Below are 26985 nucleotides of genomic sequence, written 5' to 3'. Positions count from 1 at the left end.
ATTTGATTTATATTAAATTAATTTTATCGTAATCGTTGCGATTCGATACCAGGACCTGAGCCCTTACTCTATAACATGAAAACGTGTAAAGCGTAATTTACAGAGTGATTCTCTCTGGCTCTGGCATGGTATTACCTATTATGGCGCGAAGACGTTTTACTTTTATTTGGTATTTTGAAACACATGAATTGTCTCTTCTTGATTTTTTACTCTATTTACATAAGTCGACTTCGACTTCGAGTGCCTTTCCACAATATTTGTCAAATGTCTCTGGCTAGAAGTGTCTATCAAGTATTTTAAATATGAAATTTCGTTTCAGATAACGCAATTAAAAATAGCAAGTAATCCATTTGCCAAAGGGTTCCGGGATTGCGATCCAGATGATTGGTAAGATAATTATTAGTGTTTATTCCAACATATGCTAAAATCTTGTTTTCCATAGTTTCAAGAAGTTTTTATATATATATATATATATAATATATATGTATATATATATGAAATAAGATATTTAAAAATTTAGTCCTCTATCGTTGTAGCTAATGGAGACCCTTAAAACTCATTTCATTTGTCATATGTTAAACATTACACTCGGCGGCGCTATTTTATTTCAGAATTATCATGAAATCACAATCATCAAAAGACAAAAACGTTCCATAGACGTCGAGTGTAATAAATAAAGGAAACGTCAAATTAACCACAGTCACAATAAAAACCATGAATCAATTATTCAACCATACGTAAATAATTAAATACAAAGTAATTTTAAGGCACATTTCACCAGCCGGTGACAATTTGGTTTTACGAGCGCGCGTAGAGTAAAGAGTTAGGTGACAGTTATGGCGGACATGTCATCCGTTCCCGCCAAAACAAACATCTGGGTGTAATTGTAAAACTATTATTTAGAAATTATATGCTTGGGTTATCTATAGCCACAGGTATCTTTTAAACAATTATATTTGATTGGTGTAGAAACTTTTTTCTATTATTTTCAATTAAACGTAAAGACGCTGTACATTTCATATCCAAAGACTATTTACTTCTATTACATTCGTAATTTACTTAGAGTGAATGGAACGTGAATAATATTTCAAGTGTGATCACCTTTAAGACAATTTTACTGCACCGTCTTTAGATGAATATTTTGAATGTTTACCCAAAGAAATTGTAAAATTTCCTAAGAACAGTATGGTCAAAAAGCTTTAGCCTGGTTGGAAGGCAAATAGAAAAAAAAAATCACCGAATCTATTGTTTTGATTAGCAACTTTAAAATGCACTTCGTTTGGCCCGTTTAGATATTAACGACAGTGCTAACAATAAACATATGTTTTATATATCATCTGTATCATATCTCTTAAAATGGCGTAAAGAGGCCTATGTCTGGCTCGTTTATCATGCACATAAAATATAAACAGCTACTGCAGTTGTAAATCACGTAGTTGTTTACGTTAACAAGCAAAACCATTGGTGGGCTGATAATATAATTTAAATGTAAACTTGTTCTCACGATGCAGATGTTTACGACTATCTGTGTTCTTTCTGCGTCCAATGAAAAGTGCGGGGATTATACCTACGGCCTGCAATCTATATTAGGTTTATCTTCATTTAATTGTTTTCACTAAAGTGCTCGTGCGTAGTCAAATTGTTTATGATCCGATAGAGGTGTGGAGGAAGGTGCTGCGCTACCTTATATCTAAATGGAGGGTCCTTCCTTAGCCACTGACTGGCCCGAAGGCCACAGTGCCTAATGATGAGAAGTTGTCTAAGCGGTCGGAATAACATTGTTAGCAGGTTTTAGGGTGACGTCATTACAGTGATTGTAGCCATAGATTGTAGATGTCGCTACTGAGCGTTTTAGTTGACACATTGCAATTAGACAGATGTAGCTGTTGTTATCTATGAATACTGGGGTAGCCATCCTTTGGATGATCATATAATAAGTATAAAACTCCGTCTTTGTTAATTAGAAATGTGAAATATGAAGCGTTATATTATTGTGGTAATAATTATTCGCAAATATGATATTTAAATATAAAAAAGACCTTTTTTACTAAATAACAAAATATTGTATATGAATAGTTAAAAATTAGTTTGTGTTCCACCGTCACATCATTGCTTGTTTTATTTAAAACAAAAAGTAAAAAAAAAATTAGGAAGAATTGGTTACACGTCTAAATTGCTGATTTTCATGATGCTAATGCAACATAAAACAAAAAACCAATAATTATCGACAATATGTTCACATATTTCTCGTAAACGCATTCTAAAATTGTTTATTTAGCTAAAGAAAGTGATTCATTGTTCGTATAAGTTTGGATAAACAAATAAGTCATTAATTATATTCAGCAAAAAATGAACCGCCATGTGTGCGAAAAGTTACGCGTGAAGGGTGGCCAACATTTGTGTATTTTTATAAACGTATTGTGGGATTTATTAAAGATTATATAATAATAATGTTGTAGTGAGAGCAGTGTTTGCCTAGTGGCTTTAGCGTGTGACTCTCGATCGCTGGGTGTGCACCAATAAACTTTCTTTCTATATGCGCATTTGACATTTGCTCGAACGGTGAACGAAAACATCGTGAAGAAACCGGCTTAGACCCAAAAACATCGACAGCGTCTGTCAGAAACAGATCAGATCATCTACTGGCCTATTAGATTGACAAATGATCATGATACAGATACAGAAATGTGAGGCCCAGACCGTAAATGTCAATGTCAATAATTAAAATTAAAAAATAATAATAAATAAAGCCCGTTTATTTCCAATCTTTACAAATGTAGAATATACAGTTTCGATTTGTAATATAATTTTTTTTCTTATTATCTAACTTCTTTCAGTAACATTGATCGGTATATTGAAAGGGCTCCTCCAGCTTTTTTCAAATATTCATGGCTTTCTTTCTCCATTCGTTTCCTGCTAATGCTTCTAAAATAAAAACTATAAACATAGTAAAATTACACAGGCAACACAGAGTTTGACAACCTTGACTATGATGATCTCTAGATGGGGCAGAGGGCGTTCACAGTGAGCCTCCATCACGTTCAGTCTTGAGCCTCATATTCCACCTTGCTCCAAGTCCTTCGGGTTCTCTTTGCCTCATCTGGAAGAAAGTTTTCTAAGAATGGCCACGTTTCCGCTTTACTTCCGGGTTCCAATCAGCGTCTGTTTTGTAATTGGAATCTCTTTGGCGTGTATGGCCTATGTATTTCCAACACAAGGTTTATCAATGTCCTGTAATTTATTACATTACGATTTATTGTCCGTGTTACCATTTACAATAATTTTACCACCAATTGCTAAACGATGTAACTATAATACAATATAAAATGCTTAAAACATGTTAACGAAATATTTTAACTCAATTAAATTTGAGAATCTTATAAATATCTTAATAATGGTAACACTACTACGTTTTCCTAGTAGGTGAGATTGATTAATAACACCGAGAGTTATGAACGTCATTTGTCGTTCCTTGTCAAAATAAAATATTATCGCCGTCATTTGACCCCGCCTCTATTTAAATATGGCTTCATAGATAACGTTTTTATCTTATAATAAACTATAGGTATATAGGCGAAAAGTTATACTTTTTCTTATAATTTATTTAGTATTTATTTCCGACGCACATTTACTGAAATTTCAAAAATTTGGTCCCTGTGGCAGTGTACTTTTAACGCTGGCATAGGAAGTGCTTTCCTCGCTGTATTGCGATACACGTATCTATCGTTAAGTGAGGAAAACATCAGCTCTTCTTTCTCTCAGAACAAGGCCTCCTGGTAGTTTTGCGAACGGATGGCGTAGTCTTGCTCTTTCGCGAATTTTGTAAACGTTTTTGACATTCATAAGCATGCCCTAAGACTGGGTTGACACGGCATTGTCCTGCACGTTTTCTTTGTATTCGTTTTTTTAACGTACTTTCACCCGGGTGTTCACATGGTAGATTTTCATTCGTGTAAAATACGAATAGCCGCAGTCTTCACACAGTGGTCACAGTGAGCGAGAACGAAACAGAGCTATATTATGTGCCCCTTTAAGCCGAATTAACGTTAAAGTTCATTCGATTTAAACGTATAAACGGTGTACGATATTTTGCAGTACAAACGCCGTGTGAATGGGTCTATGTACATTGTACAATACATGTGCCACTATTTATTCGTTAAGACGTATACTGCAAAAAACGTGCAGGACAATGCCTTGTGAACCCAGTCTTTGACGTATCTAAACTGATTAAACGTATTTTGATTGATTGCTCTAGGGTCGTGATTATAATATCTAAATAGAGTATATATGTGTACTAGAATAATTTAAATTATTTGAATTTGATAATGAATGTTTAGTCATAACGTAGCATCCAAAGGACTATTATTTCAAACAATTTTGAAACTAAAAAAATATCTGTTAATCAAAAATTTCCTCATTTCAGTCCCCCAGACCAAAGCCCACAAAGGAGTGTGCCTCGAAGACGTGAGCCCCAACAAGCCGAGCCCTATTCATTAGCGCAGCCATACGCGGCTGACCCTAGCTCTAGTGGACCCTTGTACCCTGCGCACGCGCATCCTGTCAGGTAAACGTCTAAAGCAATTTTTTTTTAAATAAATCGTCTAAACGTTAAGGACCTATCCTTTGGGTGGATATGTTGTTAATGATAAACTATATATTTTATAAAAGTTCAAGAATGTTATACCTAGTCTTAGAATTTGTAACTATTGCGTGTTTACAATTGTATTGTATACAATTAACAATATACGTGGGTTATATAACCCATAATAGTGTATTCAATTTTGGCTTTTAAATTAATAAAAATATATGATAGTGTGAAAAATGCTTATGTAATACTTGACCGGCCCCATAGATAGAACTTACCAAATATCGTAAGTATTATCTTTTAATCCCCGGTCTCTTTACCAAATTAACATTATTATTGTTGCCTAAAAACGTATGGTATTTTGGATATAGAAACCGGGCGTATTAAGTATTAAATTTTATATAAATGTGTAATGTGGTTTCAGATACCAGCCGCACGCGGGTCACAATAGCGCCTACTCAGCGTATTACGCCCATAGATAAACTTAAATAAAACTATAAATAAGTATGTGATATAGATTAAAGACAGACTATGAACACGTATAAGACGTTAAATTATTAATCCAAAGATCCAATTTAATTTCATAAACGATTTTGATATAGGCAAATGTAACTTATATTTAGGTTCAAGCTATAGAAATTGAAGATCGAAATAAATCAGATTATATAACTTTATTAGGAAAAACAGGTCAGGTGACTATTTTAATATACTAATATAAACAATTTTATTATTGTGTTACGTTAAACAATATTGTCTTGTTTTTTTACATAATCAAACCAAAATGTATATACTGATAGATGCACAAACGTCAATCCCATTTTTGACATTCGGGAGTCACACTTAGCGCAGTCTCTCCATAGATTCTCAATTTGATAAGGTGCTTAAAAACGTTTTCGATATACGCAAATGTAAATTACAACTTAAATCTAGGTTAAAGATATCATAGCTTTTAAGAATTGAGAAATTTAAACCTTCAGGTTTAAATTTCTCAATTCTTAAGCTAAATTTAAATTCTTAAAATTTAAATTTTCAAATCGAAAAAAATCTAATTATGTAACTTAAGAAAAAATAGGACTATTGTAGAACAAATATTGTAAACACTAATATAAATAATGTATTGTTTTGTTTTAAGCGTTCAAGTTTTGCGCACGTAATTTTTGGAGATTCTTGACCCCCCATGTAACGCACCGTAACGTTTTTCTATACCCAATAGTAAAACGTTTCGTGACCACCCAGTGACTCTTTATACCTAAAAGTTACAATTATGTGGTGTAAAGTACTGGAAAGTCGAAAATAATATTAACACTAATGCGTAATTCAATCCCCGCATCGTAACGTTTTACAAAAGGACCCCCCTCCCAAAATTCGTTACGTAATACTTGAACGCTCCCTTAAACAAATTTGTCTTGTTTATTCACAATATCAAACTAAAATGTAAAGATTCAGAAACGAGATAAGTCTCGTAGTCATAGTATGTGCTAAGGCACATACTATGACTCCCGTATGACAATCCCACGTTTTTGACATCCGGGACTCACAATAAGCCTTGTTTCTCAATCTTACTCTTACTTTCTTATTCTTATTACTATCTCAAGTCTAAAACACGTCACAATCTTAATTGACAGCTCTTGAAACTAGAGTATTGTTATATTTAATATATTCTTCTTCTGAAACCGACTGAAGAGTAGAGTCTCACTGTGTTTGACGACTCATTGGTCTAGTGGTTAGTACCCCTGACCGCGAATCCATGGGTCCCGGGTTCGATCCCCGGCTGAGACGAACATCGATGTGATGAGCATTTGGTGTTGTGCTTAGGTCTTGGGTGTTTAAATATGTATTTATATGTCTATCTATCTATAATATGTATGTATATCCGTTGTCTAGTACCCATAACACAAGCTTCACCAGCTTAGCATGGGACTCGGTCAATTGGTGTGAATTGGTGTGAATTGTGTCGATAAAATCCGAGGCACAAAACAATGTTTTTGTTTGTATGTTTGTAACCGTGAAAAATTTAATTATCTAGTAATATATTCCTTACTGTAAATGTGCCTTATTGTAAAGAATGGTAATTATAATATATACATATGAACATTGATTGTAAAACCAAATTGTAAGGTATTGCGACCAAAGATAAACCAAATATAATTTTAACATGTTTAATATTTATTTAAATAAATGTACATATAATATATTTTTTATTTTAATTGAAAGCCTTGTATTCTAAGTTAAAGAGTCGAGACGACTGTTATTACGACGGACTTCGTAATATTTCTGGAAAAGACTGAAAAATATAAAGCAAAAAAATATAAATAAACAAGTTATTTCCTTACATAATATTACTAATAACTACATAAGCAAAAAGTAATATTGCATTTGCTGCGGGATTGTTTCAAGATGTGGCTTTTTAAAATGCGATGTTTCAGCAACGGAATACGTCGTGATATGATTCACGCTCATGGTACCAGGCTCATCATCTTCTTTCATGTAAATTTTAGAGGACACAGTCTCCTCTACCTCTTCACCAACAAATTCTGGCTCTGCTTCTATAGGCTCTACGAAAACTGATGACATGGGTTCAACACCACAGTATGGATACAATTCTTGCACTGGTGTATAGGAAACTGCGTCATAAAATGTGGGTTTTGGTGTGACAGAGCAATAATGTGCTGGTTCGGAATAGTAGTTGTATCGAGAAAAGTAGTCATCTTGTTTCGGTTTAGCAGGAATGGAACTCATTTTATTTGGCGTGGTTTCTCTCGCCATTGTCTGGTTACTTCTTGTTGTATTATTAACATCACAAACATCTTGCAATATAGAAGTTAATTCTTTAGCCTGGTCGGTACCAGCTAGAGCGAGATCCGATAGAATTTCTGGATCAGCTTTGAAAGGAATGTTGTATTTATCTGCGATTTCTTGAGCGCTCATCATTTTCTCAATCGCAATATTTTGATAGTCATTATTAGACTTAATATGTTTTAATAGACGCATTACCAATTGTGTCGAGTCCATTGGAGTTTCGGCTGATCGTTTTTTCCTTAATTTATTACCCTCTGGTCCATCAGTTGCTGAAACAGCGTATGACAAAAGATTAACCATTTCAGTTTGTATCGCCATTGTTATTTGGTTCGCCATTTCTTTTATTTCTTCTAATTGCTCTTCCGGAGGTTTGTCTGATTGGACAGCTTGGGCCATCAGAGTTGCTGATGGAGATGGATAGACAGGCGTTGAAGGTCCTATTACAACATCCATCCAATCAAGAGGTGCTTTTTGATAGTCTTTAACAACATCATCACATTTTGGTGTTTCTAGAATAGTGTCATTATTTTTAACAGCATTTATATCATCTGGCTGTGCTACTATGATCTGCAACAAAAGTTTAATTTTAAATAGCGACAATATTATTATTGGTTACAAAAAAAATCAAAAATACAAAAACATACCTGTGTTATTAGGGCTAATGTTAAGTAGAACAGTGTCATTGTGGTAATAATATGTTGAATTCGGTCCGCACATCATGTTTTATATTAAAGTTATCTTTAGTTAACAAATGATTGTGTGGAACTCTTATGTAACTATTATCGTTAAAAATATATATAATCAGGATTGCAGTGTAAAATATCAATAACAATGCAATAAATTTCAAAATAGTTTTAATGTGCAACTAAGCTACTGATATAATAATTTAAGAAACGTAAACTAAATTACAAGGTATAATGAGGAGGCGGATATTCATAGGGCCGTTGATAATGTGGATAACTTGGAGGGGGGTAGGTTGCAGGGGGGTAGGCTGCAGGGGGGTACGTAGCCGGAGGGTACGTTGCAGGGGGGTAGTTTGGATAGGGGTATGGAGGTCTATAGGAGGGATATTCTGGAGGATGGATAGAGGAATAATCATAAGTTGGAGGTGGATAGGGATAAGTTACAGGAGTAGGTGGTATCGGTGGGGCAGGAGCTGGTACAGGGGTGGGGGGATTGTAATACTGGTAGTATTGTTCGTAGGTCCATGGTTGGGAATACTCAGGTTGAACTACTGGTTCATTCCCGTAATATGTGGCTGGCGATGGGATGTAGACCACTGGTGGCGGATAAGAATAATGTGATGGTTCTTGAGGTGAAGATAATTCCTGGGTCGAGGTACTGGGTGGTGTAGTTGTTGTAGGTGGAGTCTTTGGGAATAATGCTGAAAAGAATAGAAATTAAAATTAGTCTCTTACCTTAAAGATATAACGAAGTTAAATATGATGCATTTTACATAGATTTGTAGATATGTGAGACAGTTATCAAACAAAATATTTACGAAGAATTTTTTAATTTACCATTTCTTTATTTGTTCCCTATAATAAACGTTAATTTATTAATATTTTTTACTGGGAAAGCTTAATGGGAATGCAATCCAGTAGTAAACATATCAAGGACTTCGCCAAATAACCATCGAGGCGGTTCAAATTACAATCAAATCAGCAAAATATTGTTTACAATTATCGAAATACTTACGTGACGAGTATAGTGTGCTAAGCATGTGATTCATGCGTTCGTGAAGAGAGGCCAACTGAAATCATTAATTAATTGCAATTTAAATTATAAGATAATGTTCCACTTTTGAATCTATTAAAAAAACAATTAGTCAGGAGTTAGATACTTATAACATAAAAAAATTTTGCTTAAAAGTAACAATACACCTTAAAAGGTAACACAGGTTGCATATTAATAAACTTTGATAAAAAATCAAGCTTAGTTATATAGATTTAAAAGTTTAACGTGCTTGTTTAGTTGGACAAGATACATCCATCGCCAACTTATGTTCTTTCAGAAGTCTTTATACACGCGGTATGAAGAAGTAAACTCGCAAATATGCATATGATGTTCAGACGTTTTCATCGAATGACTATTCTGGTTAAGTATTAGGTATGAGTTTTCATCTAACACATATTTGCTGCTAAAGAAATTGAAAACAAAATGGTTGACATGATTGCAGTAGGGCATTCAAAATACATTTTTATAATCGTAAATTCTAAATTAATGAACACAAAATAAACGTGGTGGCATCAACAATATCCGAGATTACCGAACTTATAGCATGCCAACACGCAATGAAAAGAAACATAGGAATAAGAAAAGCTGATAGATAGAGAAACCAGGATCTTAGATAGTATACGGGATATTCTAATGCTCTTTAGAAGCTGACATGGAAGTGGACTGGGCAAGTTATAAAAGGTAGTAAGGACAAATGGTCTTGTCATCTAACAAAATGGTGTCCACGTTACGGAATTGGTCACGATCACATAAGCTATGGGATGACATATTTATAAATATGATGGGAAAATGATGGCTGCGGCGCAATGAAAGCGAATGGAGAAGAGTGGGGGAGCCCTTTGCAACCTGGTTAGCAAATTAGGAGCTGATAGTATCATTAGAATAAGAGCTAGTATTGCAAATACTTTATTCTCCGAATAATAAAAGGCTTTATTGTTATTAAATATTATTAAATAAATTAAACGAGTTGATTCCAATGAAGATTTAGATGCATCTTTCAATGTTTGATATAATCGTTAAACTGGTGCAATATTGGCAAAGATAGAAGCACCTGGAGGCCTATACCCCAGAGGGGTGCATATCCATAGGCGACTAACAGGCACTTACAGCTATAGTACTAACAACAGTAAGTGATACTAACAACATTTGAAATGGAAATTAAGGAGACGGAAATTAATTATGGCTTTATTATTATTAGTTGAACGATTTAATTCGACTTTTAACGTCAATATAACTTACGTGCGATTGTTGCACTTCATGACAACTACTTGTTGCGTCACTTGCGACGAATATCGCACTTAGTGCAATAATAATACTAAACATTGCGCTTTCTTAGTCCCATTAAATATTTTCAATCAAACAAACATTTTAAATACTCTCAATTATCAGTATACGTGTTCGGAAGCTGTATAGATAACGTTAATTGTGATAATGCTTGTATCTCGCGCGTGAGAAAAATCAAAAGATGGTTTTCAATTAATTTTGATAAAACTGTTTATTGATGTATATATAATGAATTTTATTCTTGAATATTTCCTCAATAAAAAAATCAGTGGCACTACAACCCTAGCTTAGCCTTCCTCCTTTGGCCTCAGATATCAGTTTTCTGGTCTTTTTTTATTTCTTGATAGGCAGTAGGTTATCAGCCCCGTGTGCCTGAGTCACTTCGATTTTTTTAGGTCCCTTACAATACTTCCTCTACCCCGTACAAACGAGTGTTGATTGCGGTCACAGAATTAGAAGTACATTGGTTCCTATGCCTTCTCATAGAGACTAGACTTCCCCTTCGCTTTTCCAGAATAAAAACCTAAGAACTAAAACGTAATAAAAAAGTAAATAAGTTTTTTTTTTCAATTATTCTATACATTAAAATCTTCTTTAGAATAAATAAAAAAAATTGAATTCGTCCAGCCGTCTTTTTGCGCTTAGCAACATCTTATGCGATTTATTTTTATTTATATCGATTTTCTACTATATTCTAAACGCCTTATTAATAAAAACTAAATAAGTCTAACTGCACTCTTTAAACTGAAGTACTTTTGTCAAAATTTTGTTAACGCCGTGATGATAATGGGTGCGGTGCAATTAGACTTAATTATGGGGTAAATAAACATAAAAAACAACGTTTAGGATAAATAAAAGACAATTTTTATACATTACGTGAGAATATTTTTATTTCGTAATTTATCAGATTAATGGCAAAAAATATAATTAATAAACAATTCGTCATGATCGTGAAACAATGTCGGATTTGAAAAAAAAAATTCAACTTTTTATCATATTTGGATACTATATTGACTAAATGTTACGGCTACATTAAACAAATTAAAATAAAATACAGTCGGTAAAGTAACGGATTCGATAGATGCTCACAGAAGCATTTTTCTAGAAAACTGTGTAATTTAATGTTTTTATTTTGCTTTAAAACAAACCCTTTTTTTGCTTGCCAATTTTCATAATAACAGAAAATGAATTAAAAAAGTTATGCCAAAAAAACTAACATGATTATATTATTTTGAAATGGCTGCCCTGTAAAGTTTACTATAGTTCAGATCCGTATTCTACGACTATGACGAATTTTAGTTTAGACGTGAAAACAAAGCGTCACCTAGATACTACGTGACGTTTAAGAATCAAATATGTCCTGTTTATCTTTCTTCGACGCTTTACGCTTTCCCAATAACAGTTCGATTCCTAGTATTATGACAGAAAGAATAACTGCACCCATTGTTAGTCCCAATAAAGGTGTGACGTCATAAATGTTGACTCGTTCAGCGAGCAGGGCTGCGCGGCAGGGAGGTGGTTTTATTCGCAGTCTGGATACGAGCTGTTTGGCCAATCCAGTCTCATGCAGCCAGGCACCCGAGGATTTTAACACTTCTGTCCATTGACCGCGTTTTGTTGACGTAATCCATGATAGAGTCTGCAATATCACATATTATTATTCAATGTGTTTGTTGTGTGTTTGATATCTAGTTTTATCTTTATATGAGAAGGCCTTGATTTATCTATTAAAAAGTTACTTAAAAATAACATTATCCTTTTTTTAATATAGCTTTGACGGCCTTTGAGGGAGGAGTACACTTGAACTTTGAATAGTTGGAGGTCGTATCTCTCAGGAACCCCCACCGGGAGTCGATTTAACAGTTCGCTGTCTTCCCTGGGAAATAAGACCTCCAATTGTTTAAAGAAAGAGTATAAAGGCCGGCAACGCACCCAGTAAAATGAGCGTCCTGTAGGCTCGTTTGCCCCCCTATCATATAAAAAATGAAATACAAATTAAAAATACATATATCAGGTCAGACAACAGTTTTTCTAAGAAAAAACACTACTTTACTTATTAACATTTTTTATTTATATTTTTTATCTAATATGACATTGGGAAATTAAAATGTGGTTACCTCGTAGATAATTTACCAAAGCTATCTAAACGTCAAGTCATTCAATAATTTATTACATAATAACAATAATTAACTGCTTTAACATGTGATGAGGAGCATGATGTAAAAAAAAACTGGCAATTTAAATGAGAGACGGAGAGTTTAGTGCCAGCCCTGCGATTCTGTAACTCATAAAATGACTGCTTCACGACTGATTTGAGAGCGACCGCCGATGCGAAAACCGCTGTGTGAGTTCGAAAAGTGAGTTACAGAATCGCTAGGCAGTTCTTCTCGTCCGTTCTACGCCCTTGATTTGAGATTGCAGTAAATTTAAATTAAGAACCATTTATATTTTACTACGTTCATAAACTGTACATTAAGTTACAGTGAATAAAAGACGTACCTCTGGAACTGTGTAGAGATATTTATATTTACCTCTGGAATTGTGTCAATATACTGCAATTTGCACAGCTGATCGTCGGTAAAAGTGCTTAAATGTGGGTAGAGCTGATTGTACTCTGTATGGTAAGCGGTCTGCCCAGCTTGGATCAGCCTCACACCGTCTCTGATATCCTGGTAGAATTTTGACGTAATTTTCTTTCGTTTTAGATATTCAAGGTCATCCCAGTTGGTTGGTACCTATTTTTTTAAAACTACAATTATAAAGAAAACACTTTTTTAACGGATGGAAGCTATGTATTATTATAAACTTATAATTATTTTACATAATACGTGGTCACCGAGACCACGCACGCTGTAAAGCACGCGTTTATAAGTTTATAATAATACAAAGCTTCAATCCGTTAAAAAAGTGTTTTCTTTAAATGCGTAAAAGTTATGTGAATAAAAGACAATACTAACTACAATTATATTCTTTAATTTTGTAATTGAAGTTATACTTCTTTTGATGCGTTAGGGTAAAATGATGAGAGTAAATGTTACGACGCGCGCGCACACCGTCTCAAAAAAGCGACACCCTGAAGTTAGCATAGTCAACATTTTAAAATAAAAAAATGTCAATTTTTTTCATTATGTTGAAATAATTTTTTGTGATATTTAAATACACCCCAAAAAGTCGATGGCGTGCGTCACAGGAGGCTGATCACCTACTTGCCTATTAGATTAAAAAATGATCATGAACCAGATACAGAAATCTGAGGCCCAGCCCTAAAAAAGTTGTTGCGCCACTGATTTATTTTAAAGTATGTTTGATAAAATCACTATTATTTCCTTGAAATGATCAAAACTCACATCAAACATCAAATACCGCATATAATCATAGTCTTCTGACGCAATCGCGTATCTAGAATCACCAAGGGATTTCAATGAATCCGGTCCACTCCTCCCAGTACTCATTAGAGCGGATACGATAGCTGATGTGTAGTAGGCATGGATTAGCATCGCGCTAATTGATAAAACGAGAAACGTCCAGCGTCCAGATATGCCTTGTGGAACTGCACTAGCATCTAGAAAAGTATTTTTTTAATTATTAATAAAAAATAGGATCATATCATTATACATCGTATGGCAGAGAGTGGCACAGTGCTGACAGGAATGACGGTATTTGGAGGAGCCCTTTGCCAAAAAAGGGCACACAGATATTTAAAAAGAATGAGATGATAGAAATATAAATGTTTTTAAGTGTCAAAGTACCTGAAATAAAATATATATTAGTATCCAAAAATCGTTTCGTGATTTTCTTATTCGAAAAAGCCATTCTGTGTCTGACCCTGGTCTAAGACAAGGTTTCCTCACGATGTTTTCCTTCACTGTCTGAGCGAGTGTTAAAAACGCATATAGAAAGTACATTGTTTACAACCGAGAATTGAATCTACAACCTCAAATGTATTATTATCATTGTACAAATTGCGCAGTATATTTACAAAATACATTTTCAAGTAGTCTCATATGTGACATGAGACGTAACCTCCTCCTTATATATCACAGCAGAAACATGAACTTATCCAAACTTGCTGTTAGAGAAAAACTTTTGACCGCGCTAACGTTGATTGATAAGTTCAAAAATATGCGAGAAAGTAATAGATTTAGTAATCCTATTTCTAGTTAAATTTACTTATTTACACTTCCTTACATTAATTGAAAAACAAATAACATAATACATCAAAATTATAAGGGATGCAACGGCCGGCCTTATCGCTATCAATCTCTTCCAGGCAACCCTAGTAAGGTAAAAACTAAAAAAAGAAATATGATGGGTAAAGTGTAAGAAGTGCTTAACCAAATTTTATTAAAAAAAATAGAATCACCAATTACCTAATAACTAAAAAGCTAATTTCACAGATTCATGAATTGCGATCCAAAAGAAGTACTAAATAATAAGAAATTTGTACAAGAATTACAAAAGTCCCGATTGAGTAGGATAGGATATGGTTTATTAATGTATCTTATGAGTAAACTTTAAGCAAACCCTGTTGCAAGCAAGTCGCTATAACTGCAATATAGGCGCCCTCTTTTTCCATCTCGCTCTTAGCGGTTACACGCTGCGCCAGGAACAATATGACGAATAGCGCCAAACAGCATAACCAAACTGCTGCCGTGAAGGGCGCCACGAACATGTTATTACTGCTCTCACGCTCTGCTAGATAGGTAAAACCAACCCTAAAACATATCCTAAGTTAGTAATGAGCCGTGTTGGCCTAGTGGCTTCAGCGTGCGACTCTCATCCCAGAGGTCTTAGGTTCGATCCCCGGCTGTGCACCAATAGACTTTCTTTTATGTGCACATTTAACATTCGCTCGTACGGTGAAGGAAAACATCGAGAGGAAACCGGCTTGCCTTAGACCCAAAAAGTCGAGTGTCGTCGCGTCAGGCACCGAAGGCTGATCACCTACTTGCCTATTAGATTACAAAATGATCATGAAAGTTCTAAATCTAGGAAGAAAACTAACCTCATTTTTTACAACTTATACTAACAAAACGAAAACTATAACGAAATATTAACTATCAAATTTTTGTATGGTATAATAATAATAATAATAATAATAATAATAATAATAATAATAATAATAATAATAATAATAATAATAATAATAATAATAATAATAATAATAATAATAATAATAATAATAATAATAATAATAATAATAATAATAATAATAATAATAATAATAATAATAATAAGTATGGTATTAACAAAGCTCTAATAATAATAATAATCTAGAGAAATGAGCTATTGACGTAATAGTTTGAAGTGAGTTGAAGAATTGCAATTTCATCGCGATGTATCATTTATTTACATAACTTGAACTTGGAAATACAAATTTGTAATGCTATTCATATATTACCGAAAAGGCCAAATCCACATAGTATAATCGAGCTTTTCATATCTGCTATGCATTATTCGAAGGACCCCGCCACTTAAGTCTGCCGTTCCATAGCGTAATTTTAATAACATACTACTATTGTGGACTTCTGTGCTCCATAACATGGTTGGTAGAAGTATTTCACTAAAAACCGAAAAGCAGTTTATGTTTGATGTTTTTCTTTAATTTTTTTTCTATAATCAAATACAGCGGGTACTCGATCGCTTAGTACCTATGACTTATAATTAGGTAAGGAAATTTATGCCTTGAATTGTCATGCCAGATACACCGTATATTTTTTTTGACATTACAATAAGTAGCCTTGTTCAAAACAATGGTGATAGTGTATGATTATTACAATATATTATTGTTTATTAAAGTACACCACATTATAATATAATGCATTTTCTACAGTATATGTTACAATCTACTAAAATACACGGCAAGTACGGAGAAGATAAATTTCCTTTTTATTACATTCCTTTTTTAAGTCCAGGTTTTTTTTAATTGATCAGTCCAGTACCTAGCCCTGTTATAATATCGGTCTATACAGACGGAATTTGAAAGATTCTGCTGATTTTAAACCTTATCTTGCCAGACATACATTCAGATAGCCATTAATTGTTATATTATTCATATTGTAAAAATAATTCTTCGAAACGTCGCCTTTCTTTCCTCACATTACATATATTAATTGGCTAACTTATACGTCATATAAACTGATATGAAATTACCTCGCGTTAAGGCTTTCTACTATCAGAGACGAAGTTGTATATCCACAGCGAACTCCGGAATCTCTTTCTGGCATAGACACGTCGTGGAGGTAGTCAATGAAGGTTCCGTTGTATGAGTCGTTACTGTATGTACCTAGCTAAAGGATATATAATAAAACATCATTTATTATTTTACCGCTTTCTTTTTTTTAAATTTGTCAATTTAGAACTATTTTGTTACATTTTTTTATAGAACAGGGGGCAACCGGACAGAAGGCTCACCTGATGTAAAGTGATAAAACAAGGACACTCTCAATGCCAGAAGGATCGCGAGTGCGTTGCCGGCCTTTTAAGATCTAGTACGCTCTTTTCTTGAAGGACCCTAAGTCGAATTGGCGGTGTGCGGCAAAAACATTTCATTTTAATTTCATACGACATTAGAAATTCGTAACATATTTTTTACTGGGTAATTAAATTTGTTTGCGGTTCATTACCGGAGTAGCAATCCTCAGTGGATAGTGATGGAGATTCAATCTTCTACGTATTCTCTCCCTTTCGTACGTAACATGCAGGCCACTGTCATTATAAATAGCCCATGGATGTGCAGATGCACCGTGGTAGGGATGAATGTAAACATCTTCTAATCCTAAGCAAGTAAAGATCAGTAAACTGGAGTCTAATCTCTTTATTCGAGTTAGCTAAAGTTAGATATTACTCTTTCATACAAAAAGCATACAAATTATAGGTTTTTATAGAAACCATTATACTGACTATTAACCATTAATACTTAATCAATGAAATATTTTTCTGTCACGTTAATTAATTAACAAAGTGAACTGAGATAGGGACAAAACATTCAAAGTCGAGTCTAATGGTACGCTTGTAAGGAGGTAATATACTAACCTGTGTCTGTTCCGTATTGACCTGGTTTTATGAGTATAATATCCGCATCATACCGCACTTTATTGAGAGCATCAGGGATTCGATCAGCGAGAATTATCCATTTGTACCAATTCGAAAAGTATTTCGGAGCCACCTGTTTAATTATTATATTTTTTAAACATAAATTAATCGAAATGAATCGAAAGGGATTTTACATTGTATACTAATGATAATAATACTTGTGGTGGGATGTTAGTTATTTCGACTATGTATTTGCGTGTTGTTTCCACGAGAATGTAAGTGCATGCTCCTATTTCACCATGCCTCCTGCTGATACAGGACCAATCTTTGTTTTTTTTATTATTAATTACTTAAGATGTCATGTGGAACATGGTGTAATGGTTGCAGCTCCTTACAAACAATAAACATTGTGTAACACGGCAGAGTGGCAGAGAGTTTAATGCCAGTTCTTTTCGTCCGTTCTACGCCCTTGATTTGAGAACTTGCAGTAAATGTAAAATTAGAAGCATTTAAAGTGTATTTATTTTTTTTGACGTTCATAAGTGTACATTGTGTTACCTACATGAATAAATGATTTTTGTCTGTTTGTTTGAATTAACAACATTATTGTTGCGTAAAAACGTTTAGTATAGAAATAGAAACCGGGCGTATTAAGTTTTAAATTGTATATAATGTGTAATATGGTTTCAGATACGTCGCAGCGTAAATTTCACATAAAGTGACAAATGAGTGAGTACTTTAGATTTTAAGTAGCCTGATTTACTACGTACCACAACAGTCAATCTCTTCATCTGAGATGTGAACATTTATATCAATTGATCTTCCATACCTGTACATAACCACACTAATTGTACTTCACAGTCTACATAGCCTTATATACAACCAGTGAAATCGCTTGCAACTTAAAAGCAAAAGGCTATTTAGTATTTGCATAATACAAGTTCGTAAATGTTGCTTTTGGGTGTAGGGTGAGGTCATGTCAGTCCAAAAATATCTAAACGTTTACTAACCTGATCTAATTCACCATAATTCTGTGGTATATATAACACTCCTTGTAAACGATGGTGATGGATTTGTCGAAATATGTCAGCATTACAGGTTACTGTAGCCGGAAGGTTGAAGTCTTGAAAATTTCGAATTATATTGGCTGCATCTGAAAATTACCTGATTACTCAATGAGTTTGATTTCAAAGTGAAATCAGCCTTGCGACCGCCGCTGCGAAAACTGCTGTGAGAGTTCGAAAAGTGAGTTAAGTACTGAATCGCAAGGCTGGGCAATATTTGTACATCATGTTTTTGGTACCAAATTTTTGTTTTAGAGCCTTAATTTATTTCCTGAGACAGTTAAGTAAACTAGGTACACATTTTAACTTATTCTTAATAAATTATAACTAATCTTAATTATATCTAGTTATCGTATGTGTTAGTAAATATCTTTTTTCAGTTAATATGTATTTGGAATCCTCTCCGATAAAGGTAGGTATCATTATAATGTTAAATAAAGATGATTTAATTTAACCGCTTGTAGCAATTTATTTCTGATTCATATACATTATACAAATAAAATCTTTAAAACTACAAAACATCAACACACACATATACAGTATTTACAATATTCTTAACCTACACAGTAATAATAATAATAAAATATTAAATAGAAAATTAAACCAAATTATAAACTTCGGTCCCCGTGGCAGTGAACCTTTAATGCTGGCAGCATTTCCTCGTTGTATTGCGATACTTATTCGTTGAGCGAGGAAAGCACCAGCTCGGGTCACCGGTACTATCTACCAGGCGCCAACTTAAATCTTTAATTAGCGCCTATGTACTTAAACGGCCCAAGAGTCTCTACTCCAAAGGGAACAGAATCAAAGTTGGAGGAAAGACTCTTTATATTTAAGCCGTTAATTATTTTCCGTTTTAAAATTAAACACCTAGACACTTAAAGCAAAATTGTATGCTCCTCTCTGGCGGTAGTTTTGATTTGCGTTCCTTAGACAATCTAATTCTTGAAACTCCTACTCATAAAACTGAATTTTATCACTCCTCTTTCACTGTGTAAAGTCTCCTGCTATGAAATTCCTTACCAATTGATATCAGACGAGCTCAGTCTTTAAATTTATTTAAAAATCGTCTTTTTGATAATTTTTCTTCTGCCTCGTAATTAGCTACCACTTAAATATATTAATTGTGACTCAATTTACCTTTGGATTAGCTATTACATTTTTGTTTATACATATTATTATTTATATTTTTTCTTTAGAATTTCTTTTATTTAAATTTAGTTATAGTTACGCTATTTTCAGTTTTTTTTTAAATTAATTATGCACTTTTTGTACTTTACCCTCTGTACTGTTTATTTTTTTATTGTTGCATATGACGGTTGCCGGGAAGAAATCGCTTGTTAGCGATAAGGCCACCCGTTGCCTAATAACTTAAGTGACCTGCTTTTTTGTATTTTTTTATATGTATGATTTTGTATGTTGTGGTAACGAAATATAAATAAATAAAACATAATATTATGATAAACTATTGACTCACCGAATTTATTGGAACACGTAAAAATAATAATGCTACCTACAATTTTATACCTGAATGCTAACGATATGGCTTTGTAAAACATTATTATTTTTCTGCTTTAAAATGTCCTAGACAGCATTTATATTGGAGTTTGTGTCATAGATAATTTTCATATTTCGGTATTCATTTGTATGTAGCCTATAATTTGCATCGCTGAAAATAAAATTATATGCTTGGGGAAATCGTTGGGTGTATTGCCAATGTATGCAAAATTTATTATTTAAACTTAGATTTAAGGCTTTCAATACAAGTTTTAAAATCAGGTTACATGTATGAAATGGGGCAGACACGTTTCTGAGTCTGTTTTATTGGTAATTTTAGACAACCCACGTCTATTTGGTACTAAGACATACCAATTTCCTTAAAATGTTTAACTTTACCGTAGGAGCAAATGTTACATACAGTGACATTTTTTAAATAATACATTAGTTTTTGTTTCGCCAGTAATCGATCCAGAAGTAATTTCGTTACTACGTACGTGACATAGTGGTATGTAAAGTTATGATAGTAATAATATATGGAGGTAATGTGATAATTGAAAGATTTTTTTTATTTATGATAATTTTAATAAAATAATCTTGATAATATATACAGTAAATATACGTTATCAAATAAATACAAAATCAGACTAGATTGCTTTATACTTCTTTCGCTGGTTTTAGTCAAATAAATACAATATAATATGTATACAGAATACGTACTTATTGTAATTTCATGACATAAGGTTTAATTTTATAAATTCTACCCTTTACCCATTATTAAGTGTCATTTAGATACTATTTACTCTAAAATTGGCAACCACATGACGATTTAATTGGTTTTGCTTCTAAAGATACAGGTACCGGTGGGGGCACCATATATGCCGTCATTGGAAAGGATGGGGGGGCACAGGAGCATGTGGGGGCAGGACAAGAACATGGCTGTGGAGGTGGAGCTAAAGAAATTATTATTGGTGATTGCGGTTGACATGGTGCAGGGGCTGGTGGAGCGGAACAGGGTGGTGGTTGAAACATCATCGGTGAAGGTGGAGCACAGGGGGCTTGAAGCATTATAGGGCTCGGTGGAGCACAGGGGGCTGGGAGCATTATTGGGCTCGGTGGAGCACAGGGGGCTGGAAGCATTATAGGGCTCGGTGGAGCACAGGGGGCTGGAAGCATTATAGGGCTCGGTGGAGCACAGGGGGCTGGAAACATTATAGGGCTCGGTGGAGCACAGGGGGATGAAAGCATGATAGGGCTTGGAGGGGCACACGGAGTTGGAAGCATTATAGGACTTGGTGGGGCACACGGAGCTGAAAGAATAATTGGGGCAGGTGGAGGACAAGGTGGAGGATTACACGGAGCCGGAAGAACTATAGGAGCTGCCGGTGGAGGTGAACAGGGGGCAGAAAGAAAAACAGAGGCAGATGGGGCGCAAGGGGAAGGAGAGGGTGATGAACATGGGGTAGGAAGAATGATTGGGGAAGGTTGGGCACAGGGACTCGAAGGTGGAGATATAATGACAGGAGCTGGTGATGGACAAACTGGGGGTGGAGCACATGGATTTGAAGGCATCAGGACCAGTGTGGGCGGTGGCGCCGGCTCATCGAGGCATTTGGAGCATGACTTCTTTTCTGTAACAAAATAAACATTATACCATACAATTATATACCAACAAATATAAAACATTTTTTTTTTAAATTGGAATTTACTATTAAGTTTGTTATGGAAGAAGTGGGAACCCTGACATGTATTTTTTACTTAAAAGGGTTCCTAAATCTTATACATTATAATGAATTGTTTATACATTTTTATGTTTAATGTTTCAAATACGTTGTATTTGTTAATAGTTTTATTAATGGTGTCAAAAGTACTTACCAATCTTAGATGTCAGTAAAGGTTTTAGCAACCTGAAAATAATTAGAATCGTTAGAATAAAAATGGATAATTAAACTTTTTTAATAACATGTATAGGCTTATGCCTACTCCTGTTACCTCAATACATGACGTAATACTTTCTTATACAACCAGGACCTACATATTCTTAGAAGAAATTATTGCTACTAAAAATAGTTGAATGTTGAAAATAGATTGAAAAACGACGAAGTAATGTTTCAGTTTAGTTCGGTAGTTGATCGGTTTTAACAAAAAGCAATGTTAAGTGCTTATCTGATACATAAGGTAAAAATTTTTAATTTTATGTAACATATATGTTCACCATTATTGTCATGTATTTTAGAATAGATAGCTGGTAAACTTTAATAAATAAATAAACGTAAAGAGGACACGACAATTAGTTATTTAAGACAAACACAGTGAATATCTAAAGAAAGCGAATACTTACGAAGCCAGCACAGATTTTTCACATTGTTTTATTTCTTTGAGCGCTTCCAACTGCAAAATAATAATAACATTGGCTATTAAGTTCGGCTGAATTTTATATTTAATTACTTAAGTTATAATGCACATTGTAAATTTGAAATTACCAAACATATTCCTTTATCGTCACAAGCCGTCGAATAACTGACGAGAATTAACAAAGTAAGGGAGGACCAAAAAAGCCGTCCCCTCATTTTCGTTCTTTCCAAAACAGAATATTATTAATTATGAATAAAAAAAGGATTTTTGTTCTATTTAAAAGAAAGTGTATTATGCATAACTACGTGATTGCATACGTGTAGCAAGTCTTATGATAAGATAGTTTTGAAATTTTTAATTTTATCGCAATTTATCAGTGAATTGGGAAATTTTCTGTACTTTTCAAAAATTTTCGTTTCAATGTCTTGTATTGTTCGAGTGACTGCTTTATGCTGTTGTTTAATTGTTCTTTGTTTTGATCTCGGTCAAGATAAAACAATCAGATATAAGGTCATTTATATTACATGAAGATTACATTGAATTCTTAATATGACGCAGTATAAACATGTTTTGATGAGCACCGCATTATGGATTTTCATAGTGGTAACTATAATTTTTTGTGTAATAAGTTAGGGTTAGGGTTGTTGGACTCATTTCCGCAATTAGACACTTAATTGGTCCGTTGTGCGGTAAGTCCTGGCTAATTTAGCCAGCCTAGCTCCTTCCAGAAGCACAGAAGTCTCCTGGGCGCTTCACAGGCTTCCCGGAGCGACCTCACTGTTCCGAGCACGCACGTTGCTGCACGTTGATTAGCCACAGCCTCGAATTCATGGACTACGTGGGTGACTGATTCCTCTGCGCTGAAACAGCCTCTGAACAAGTGGCTGTCTGTCGCGCTAAGGACTAATAAGTTTAAGTCAAGATGTTAAGAATTCGTGTGTGTATTCTAGAATACCTGATAGTATATCTGAAAATTCTGGTACCGGAAGAACGGCGGAATATAAATGGTTCTTTTTTCAGATGGAGGTATCGTGCGGAATAAACCTGGGTTTGATATCTGGTGATCGAAGAAGACTAACCAGTCCATTTCTGATTACAAAAACATCACGTCACTCTCCCATCACAATCAACATCAATTCTAAGTCACTGACACCAAATCTCTCAAAATCATTGCTTTCAAGAAACTTGAAACCAAAGTTAAATATTCCCAAAATTCCCCTCATGCCCATATTCCCAATACTCCCACCTGTGATACCGAAATTACCAATTTTACCCCCTCTATTACCAATTATACCTCCATTACCCATACTACCTCTTCCCATTATACCGCTTTTACCTAAAACCCTTAAAGCTCCGAAGTTACTAAGAAAAACGGCACTTCAAAGGGATTTGGAGAGAAAAATTAAAACTGCAATGAAACCACCTCCAAAAATAAGTAAAAATATTGCAAAATTTTTACTGAATTTGAAGAAAAAAGGATCTATTACTACAGCTGAATATTTGAGGTTCAAAAAACTGTTAATTTAATATTGTTAAGATAATTTAGAGTATTATTTATAAAATATAAAAAAAACACGTTAATTATACAGATACATACAGATATATTTATTTAAGACCTTATTGTATAAGCTTTTCATCATTCATCATCATCATTCTAAATAAATTATAATAATTAATACAAAATGGTTATAAATAATAATTAAAATATTTTGTGACGATCACGCGTTTTAATGTGATATTGTAGTTTTGTGATTAAATTAAGGCGGTAATAATTTTAGGCAAGTTTCGCTTTTTTGGCCTTCTCCAAAAGTCCGTTTAGAGATCGCACAACTGAATCCTTGATTTTCCCCATGTAAGACATGATGGACCAGCCAAAAGGCCTATCTTCGGCCTTACAAGTAAAACACGACTCTCTTTGTCGTGGATGTAACAGATTTTTCGTTGTTAAAACGCTGCCCTGAAAAAAAATTGCAAGCTCGGTTTTAATTTTTAAAATTAGTTATCATAAAACACAAAACAATTTTATAAAGAAACTAGCTGACTCGGCAATCGTTTATTTTGCCATGTACGTATTATTTCTAGGAAACATTTTTTAGTTCAATAATAAATTACTATTATAAAAAATAGGGGTTGATTGAAATATTTTTGTATGTTGTATTATACATTTTTTTTTTAAATAAAAAATATTTTTTTAGAGTGTACACCCCTTATCACTTAGGGGTTTGAATAGTAGACTCTCAGACTTACTGAATATGCATTAAAAATTTCATAAGAATCGGTCGAGCCGTTTCGGAGGAGTATGGGAACGAACATTGTGACACGAGAATTTTATATATTATATTAGAATGAATGAATTTTTAAACCGCTTGGTTGTGCTCATATCTAACGTCTATTATTATAAACTAATACAAAAAGCTCCATCAGTATTTCCGCTACACATCGAAGATTATAACAATTCTTTTTAGTAGACAAATATGCAGTTAGCTTGCCTTCCAAACTTTTATACGCATCAACTGAACTACGTAATAATAAAACGACCAAATAAAAGTAGTCAAAATCTTTAAAATGGTAGAAGCTAGTTTTTTTTTTTTTAATGTCTCTGGCACGATTTGTGCATTAGCCAGCGTCAAGTATAGGATTTTTATAATTCGTGCTTGTCTTTAGAAATTCGAACGTGTCCTCCATGTACGGTTTAAGCACTCGCCCGGTACCGCACAACCCTCCCAAAGGCCGAGGACAAATTTAAATTAAATAACTTGCCCTCGAACCGGGAATCGAACCCGGTACCCCTAGCTGCCACTTAATAAGACCACTAGGCTCTGAGGCCCCCAGAAGCGCGTTCTTTTGTAGCTTTTAATACCAATCGAATAATCTATATATATATAATGAAAATGGTCTTCGTTTGAGGCTCAATCAGGCCTAAACCACTGATCGTATCGACATGAAACTAACACCATTCGATGCGAAATTTTTCCTAGATGGTTTATGGCTATTTATTTATTAAATTCCAACGTTCCTTCATTTTTTAATTGCTGTTTTACTTTTATGAAAATTTATCCATACGGACTTCCATTCGGGGAGGCTTCCTAGAACCTCTAAACGTCAACATCTGTTAAAAACTCGATTTTCGAAATATTTCAATTTTCTTAGCGGGAAGTTAAAAAGAAGAATAATAAAAATATGAAAAAAAATAAAATAATGAAACATAAAATTTATTTTAATTCGTCCAGCAAAGCGGGCGCGAAACGGCTAGTAAGAAGAATAAAAACACAAACCTCCACACAAGTCACAAGCAGGAGAACGGTCATCAATAATTTTAACAAATTCATTATGATAATACGATCTCGCTATCAAGTATAAAACTAAGCTTCCCGCGTACATACTACTAACTAACCAATTCATGTTTATTCTGTCACGTATATTACTGATTTTAAATGATGCTGACTTGATATTTTGGTACGTGATTCAATTCTGTAGTTAGTAAAAATGTGTCGAACGCGGCTATAGCATGTCTCAATACGTGTTGATTGTGGCTTTATTGGTTAGTAATTATGATTCTGGGAAATTTTGTTCAACATGTGTGCTATTTGTGATTGATGTGCTAATTAGTGAGATAGTAATATTGCACTAGGACTTCATACTATACAGTCCTACTCATAGAAAATTGTGAAACTGAAATTTGTTGCGTATAGGCATATCAACTTTGTATCGAGGCACATTTTAGAGAAAGTTATCGATTTTAGTGTTGCCAAATTGCAATTAATTTCAATGTGTTGTGCCAGTTTCTGTTTTTTTACTTAATTGTATATAAAATATAAACGTAAAGTATATTTATTATGAAATAATGTTCCTAAATTAATGACTACTATTTTTTTTAACTTTTTCACAAAATTACCAATATCAACAATAAACATTGCATATTTTTACAGGTAAGGTTGGCGACGTGCGCACCTTCACCACTTCAAATGAAAATTGAATGTGGCTCTGATGAGGTTTGTTATCTATATTATTTCAACAATTTCAAAATATTTCTTAATCGCTTTAGTTTACACTATCTTAATACCCATTTTTCATTGTTAACAGAATCGTTCTCCAGCAAAATCTAAGTCAGGCGAGTTATCAGGTAACACAGACCTTGACATGGATTCCTTCTGCAACTTAATTCAGAAAGCAATACCTAAGGCAATAGAAGACGGCAAATTTATCATAGAACCAAATACGGATGATCTCACTGTCGACAGTAATAATATAATCAGTTCAGCAGTAAGCCCACCAAGTGGCTTCATTCCCAGATTTTCAAAACCGAAAGTATCAAAGCTTAAAATTCCGAGACTAAATTCTCCAAGGTTGAAACCACTGGAAATAGGGAAGGCCCCGAAAGTAGGAGCCCCAATGAAACTCTCAATGCTAAGAAAAGTTTTGGATGAAGAAACTAGTGCAGAAAGAATGGAACGATTCAAAAATGGTGTTCAGAAAATGTTGCATGTTGTTAAAGTGTTAGGACAAATTGACCAGTATTTATCGGAGCGGACTAGGATTGTTATTGATAAACTATCTAAAACATTTATGGAATGATTCTGTGATTTAGTTATGTAAATAATAAAATAGTGTTATATTCTATTTGATATT

The 26985-nt window shown here is 33.9% G+C and overlaps 6 protein-coding genes and 1 long non-coding RNA gene across 8 annotated transcripts in view; 3 read left to right on the top strand and 4 right to left on the bottom strand.

Annotated features, from left to right (window-relative positions):
• LOC125054021 (T-box transcription factor TBX1-like) overlaps positions 1–5833 on the top strand; it is a 37896-nt gene extending 32063 nt beyond the window's left edge. For both annotated transcript variants that reach the window (XM_047655672.1, XM_047655673.1), the window contains exons 7-9: positions 320–387; positions 4424–4564; positions 5010–5833. In XM_047655672.1, coding sequence (XP_047511628.1) covers positions 320–387; positions 4424–4564; positions 5010–5067 — 267 coding nt within the window. In that variant the 3' untranslated portion in view covers positions 5068–5833. The remainder of the gene's footprint in view (positions 1–319; positions 388–4423; positions 4565–5009) is intronic.
• An 897-nt stretch (positions 5834–6730) lies between these two features.
• On the bottom strand, positions 6731–8260 carry LOC125053496. The gene is made up of 2 exons (XM_047654843.1): positions 8029–8260; positions 6731–7951 (listed from the first exon to the last, which is right to left on the bottom strand). Exons 1-2 carry the CDS (start codon positions 8065–8067, stop codon positions 6935–6937), a joined length of 1056 nt encoding a protein of 351 aa, XP_047510799.1. The 5' UTR covers positions 8068–8260; the 3' UTR covers positions 6731–6934.
• Positions 8261–8328: 68 nt separating this feature from the next.
• Positions 8329–10514, bottom strand: LOC125053495. Its single transcript, XR_007117588.1, has 3 exons — positions 10361–10514; positions 9083–9137; positions 8329–8768 (listed from the first exon to the last, which is right to left on the bottom strand). It is a non-coding gene; the product is annotated as an uncharacterized LOC125053495 (long non-coding RNA).
• A 1101-nt stretch (positions 10515–11615) lies between these two features.
• On the bottom strand, positions 11616–20776 carry LOC125054062. Its single transcript, XM_047655736.1, has 10 exons — positions 20773–20776; positions 18451–18593; positions 17441–17573; positions 17032–17183; positions 16559–16695; positions 15807–15968; positions 14930–15120; positions 13753–13967; positions 12937–13140; positions 11616–12044 (listed from the first exon to the last, which is right to left on the bottom strand). Exons 1-10 carry the CDS (start codon positions 20774–20776, stop codon positions 11748–11750), a joined length of 1638 nt encoding a protein of 545 aa, XP_047511692.1. The 3' UTR covers positions 11616–11747.
• LOC125054045 (vegetative cell wall protein gp1-like) lies at positions 20550–22603 on the bottom strand. Its single transcript, XM_047655712.1, has 4 exons — positions 22485–22603; positions 22343–22392; positions 21877–21908; positions 20550–21632 (listed from the first exon to the last, which is right to left on the bottom strand). Exons 1-4 carry the CDS (start codon positions 22569–22571, stop codon positions 20806–20808), a joined length of 996 nt encoding a protein of 331 aa, XP_047511668.1. The 5' UTR covers positions 22572–22603; the 3' UTR covers positions 20550–20805.
• A 188-nt stretch (positions 22604–22791) lies between these two features.
• Positions 22792–23921, top strand: LOC125054152. Its single transcript, XM_047655880.1, has 2 exons — positions 22792–22959; positions 23377–23921. The coding sequence occupies exons 1-2, from the start codon at positions 22906–22908 to the stop codon at positions 23881–23883; spliced, it is 561 nt and encodes a 186-aa protein (XP_047511836.1). The 5' UTR covers positions 22792–22905; the 3' UTR covers positions 23884–23921.
• Positions 23922–25728: 1807 nt separating this feature from the next.
• On the top strand, positions 25729–26976 carry LOC125054141. Its single transcript, XM_047655867.1, has 3 exons — positions 25729–25897; positions 26286–26348; positions 26440–26976. Exons 1-3 carry the CDS (start codon positions 25865–25867, stop codon positions 26929–26931), a joined length of 588 nt encoding a protein of 195 aa, XP_047511823.1. The 5' UTR covers positions 25729–25864; the 3' UTR covers positions 26932–26976.
• The last annotated feature ends 9 nt before the right edge of the window (positions 26977–26985 follow it).

The sequence above is a fragment of the Pieris napi genome, chromosome 11, assembly GCF_905475465.1.
Source record: "Pieris napi chromosome 11, ilPieNapi1.2, whole genome shotgun sequence".
NCBI classification, from domain to species: Eukaryota; Metazoa; Arthropoda; class Insecta; order Lepidoptera; family Pieridae; genus Pieris; species Pieris napi.
The sequence above is the reverse complement of the archived record's forward strand: the minus strand, read 5'-3'. Positions and strand labels throughout refer to the sequence as shown.

Bases quoted from the DNA above. Each gene is read 5' to 3' on its own strand.
- LOC125053496 (XM_047654843.1), bottom strand. From the start codon at position 8,067: ATGACACTGTTCTACTTAACATTAGCCCTAATAACACAG. The intron at 7,952-8,028 runs GTATGTTTTTGT...CTTTTGTTGCAG, and splicing joins CATTAGCCCTAATAACACAG to ATCATAGTAGCACAGCCAGA.
- LOC125054062 (XM_047655736.1), bottom strand. The intron at 17,574-18,450 runs GTTAGTAAACGT...ATAATTAAACAG, and splicing joins ATTATGGTGAATTAGATCAG to GTGGCTCCGAAATACTTTTC. The intron at 15,121-15,806 runs GTAATATATGAA...GATATGTTTTAG, and splicing joins ATGTGGATTTGGCCTTTTCG to GGTTGGTTTTACCTATCTAG.
- LOC125054045 (XM_047655712.1), bottom strand. From the start codon at position 22,571: ATGAGGGGACGGCTTTTTTGGTCCTCCCTTACTTTGTTAATTCTCGTC. The intron at 21,909-22,342 runs GTAAGTATTCGC...AATTATTTTCAG, and splicing joins GAAAAATCTGTGCTGGCTTC to GTTGCTAAAACCTTTACTGA. The intron at 21,633-21,876 runs GTAAGTACTTTT...ATTTTGTTACAG, and splicing joins TTTACTGACATCTAAGATTG to AAAAGAAGTCATGCTCCAAA.
- LOC125054152 (XM_047655880.1), top strand. From the start codon at position 22,906: ATGACGCAGTATAAACATGTTTTGATGAGCACCGCATTATGGATTTTC. The intron at 22,960-23,376 runs GTAACTATAATT...TTCTTTTTTCAG, and splicing joins CATTATGGATTTTCATAGTG to ATGGAGGTATCGTGCGGAAT.
- LOC125054141 (XM_047655867.1), top strand. From the start codon at position 25,865: ATGTCTCAATACGTGTTGATTGTGGCTTTATTG. The intron at 25,898-26,285 runs GTTAGTAATTAT...ATATTTTTACAG, and splicing joins TGTTGATTGTGGCTTTATTG to GTAAGGTTGGCGACGTGCGC. The intron at 26,349-26,439 runs GTTTGTTATCTA...CATTGTTAACAG, and splicing joins TTGAATGTGGCTCTGATGAG to AATCGTTCTCCAGCAAAATC.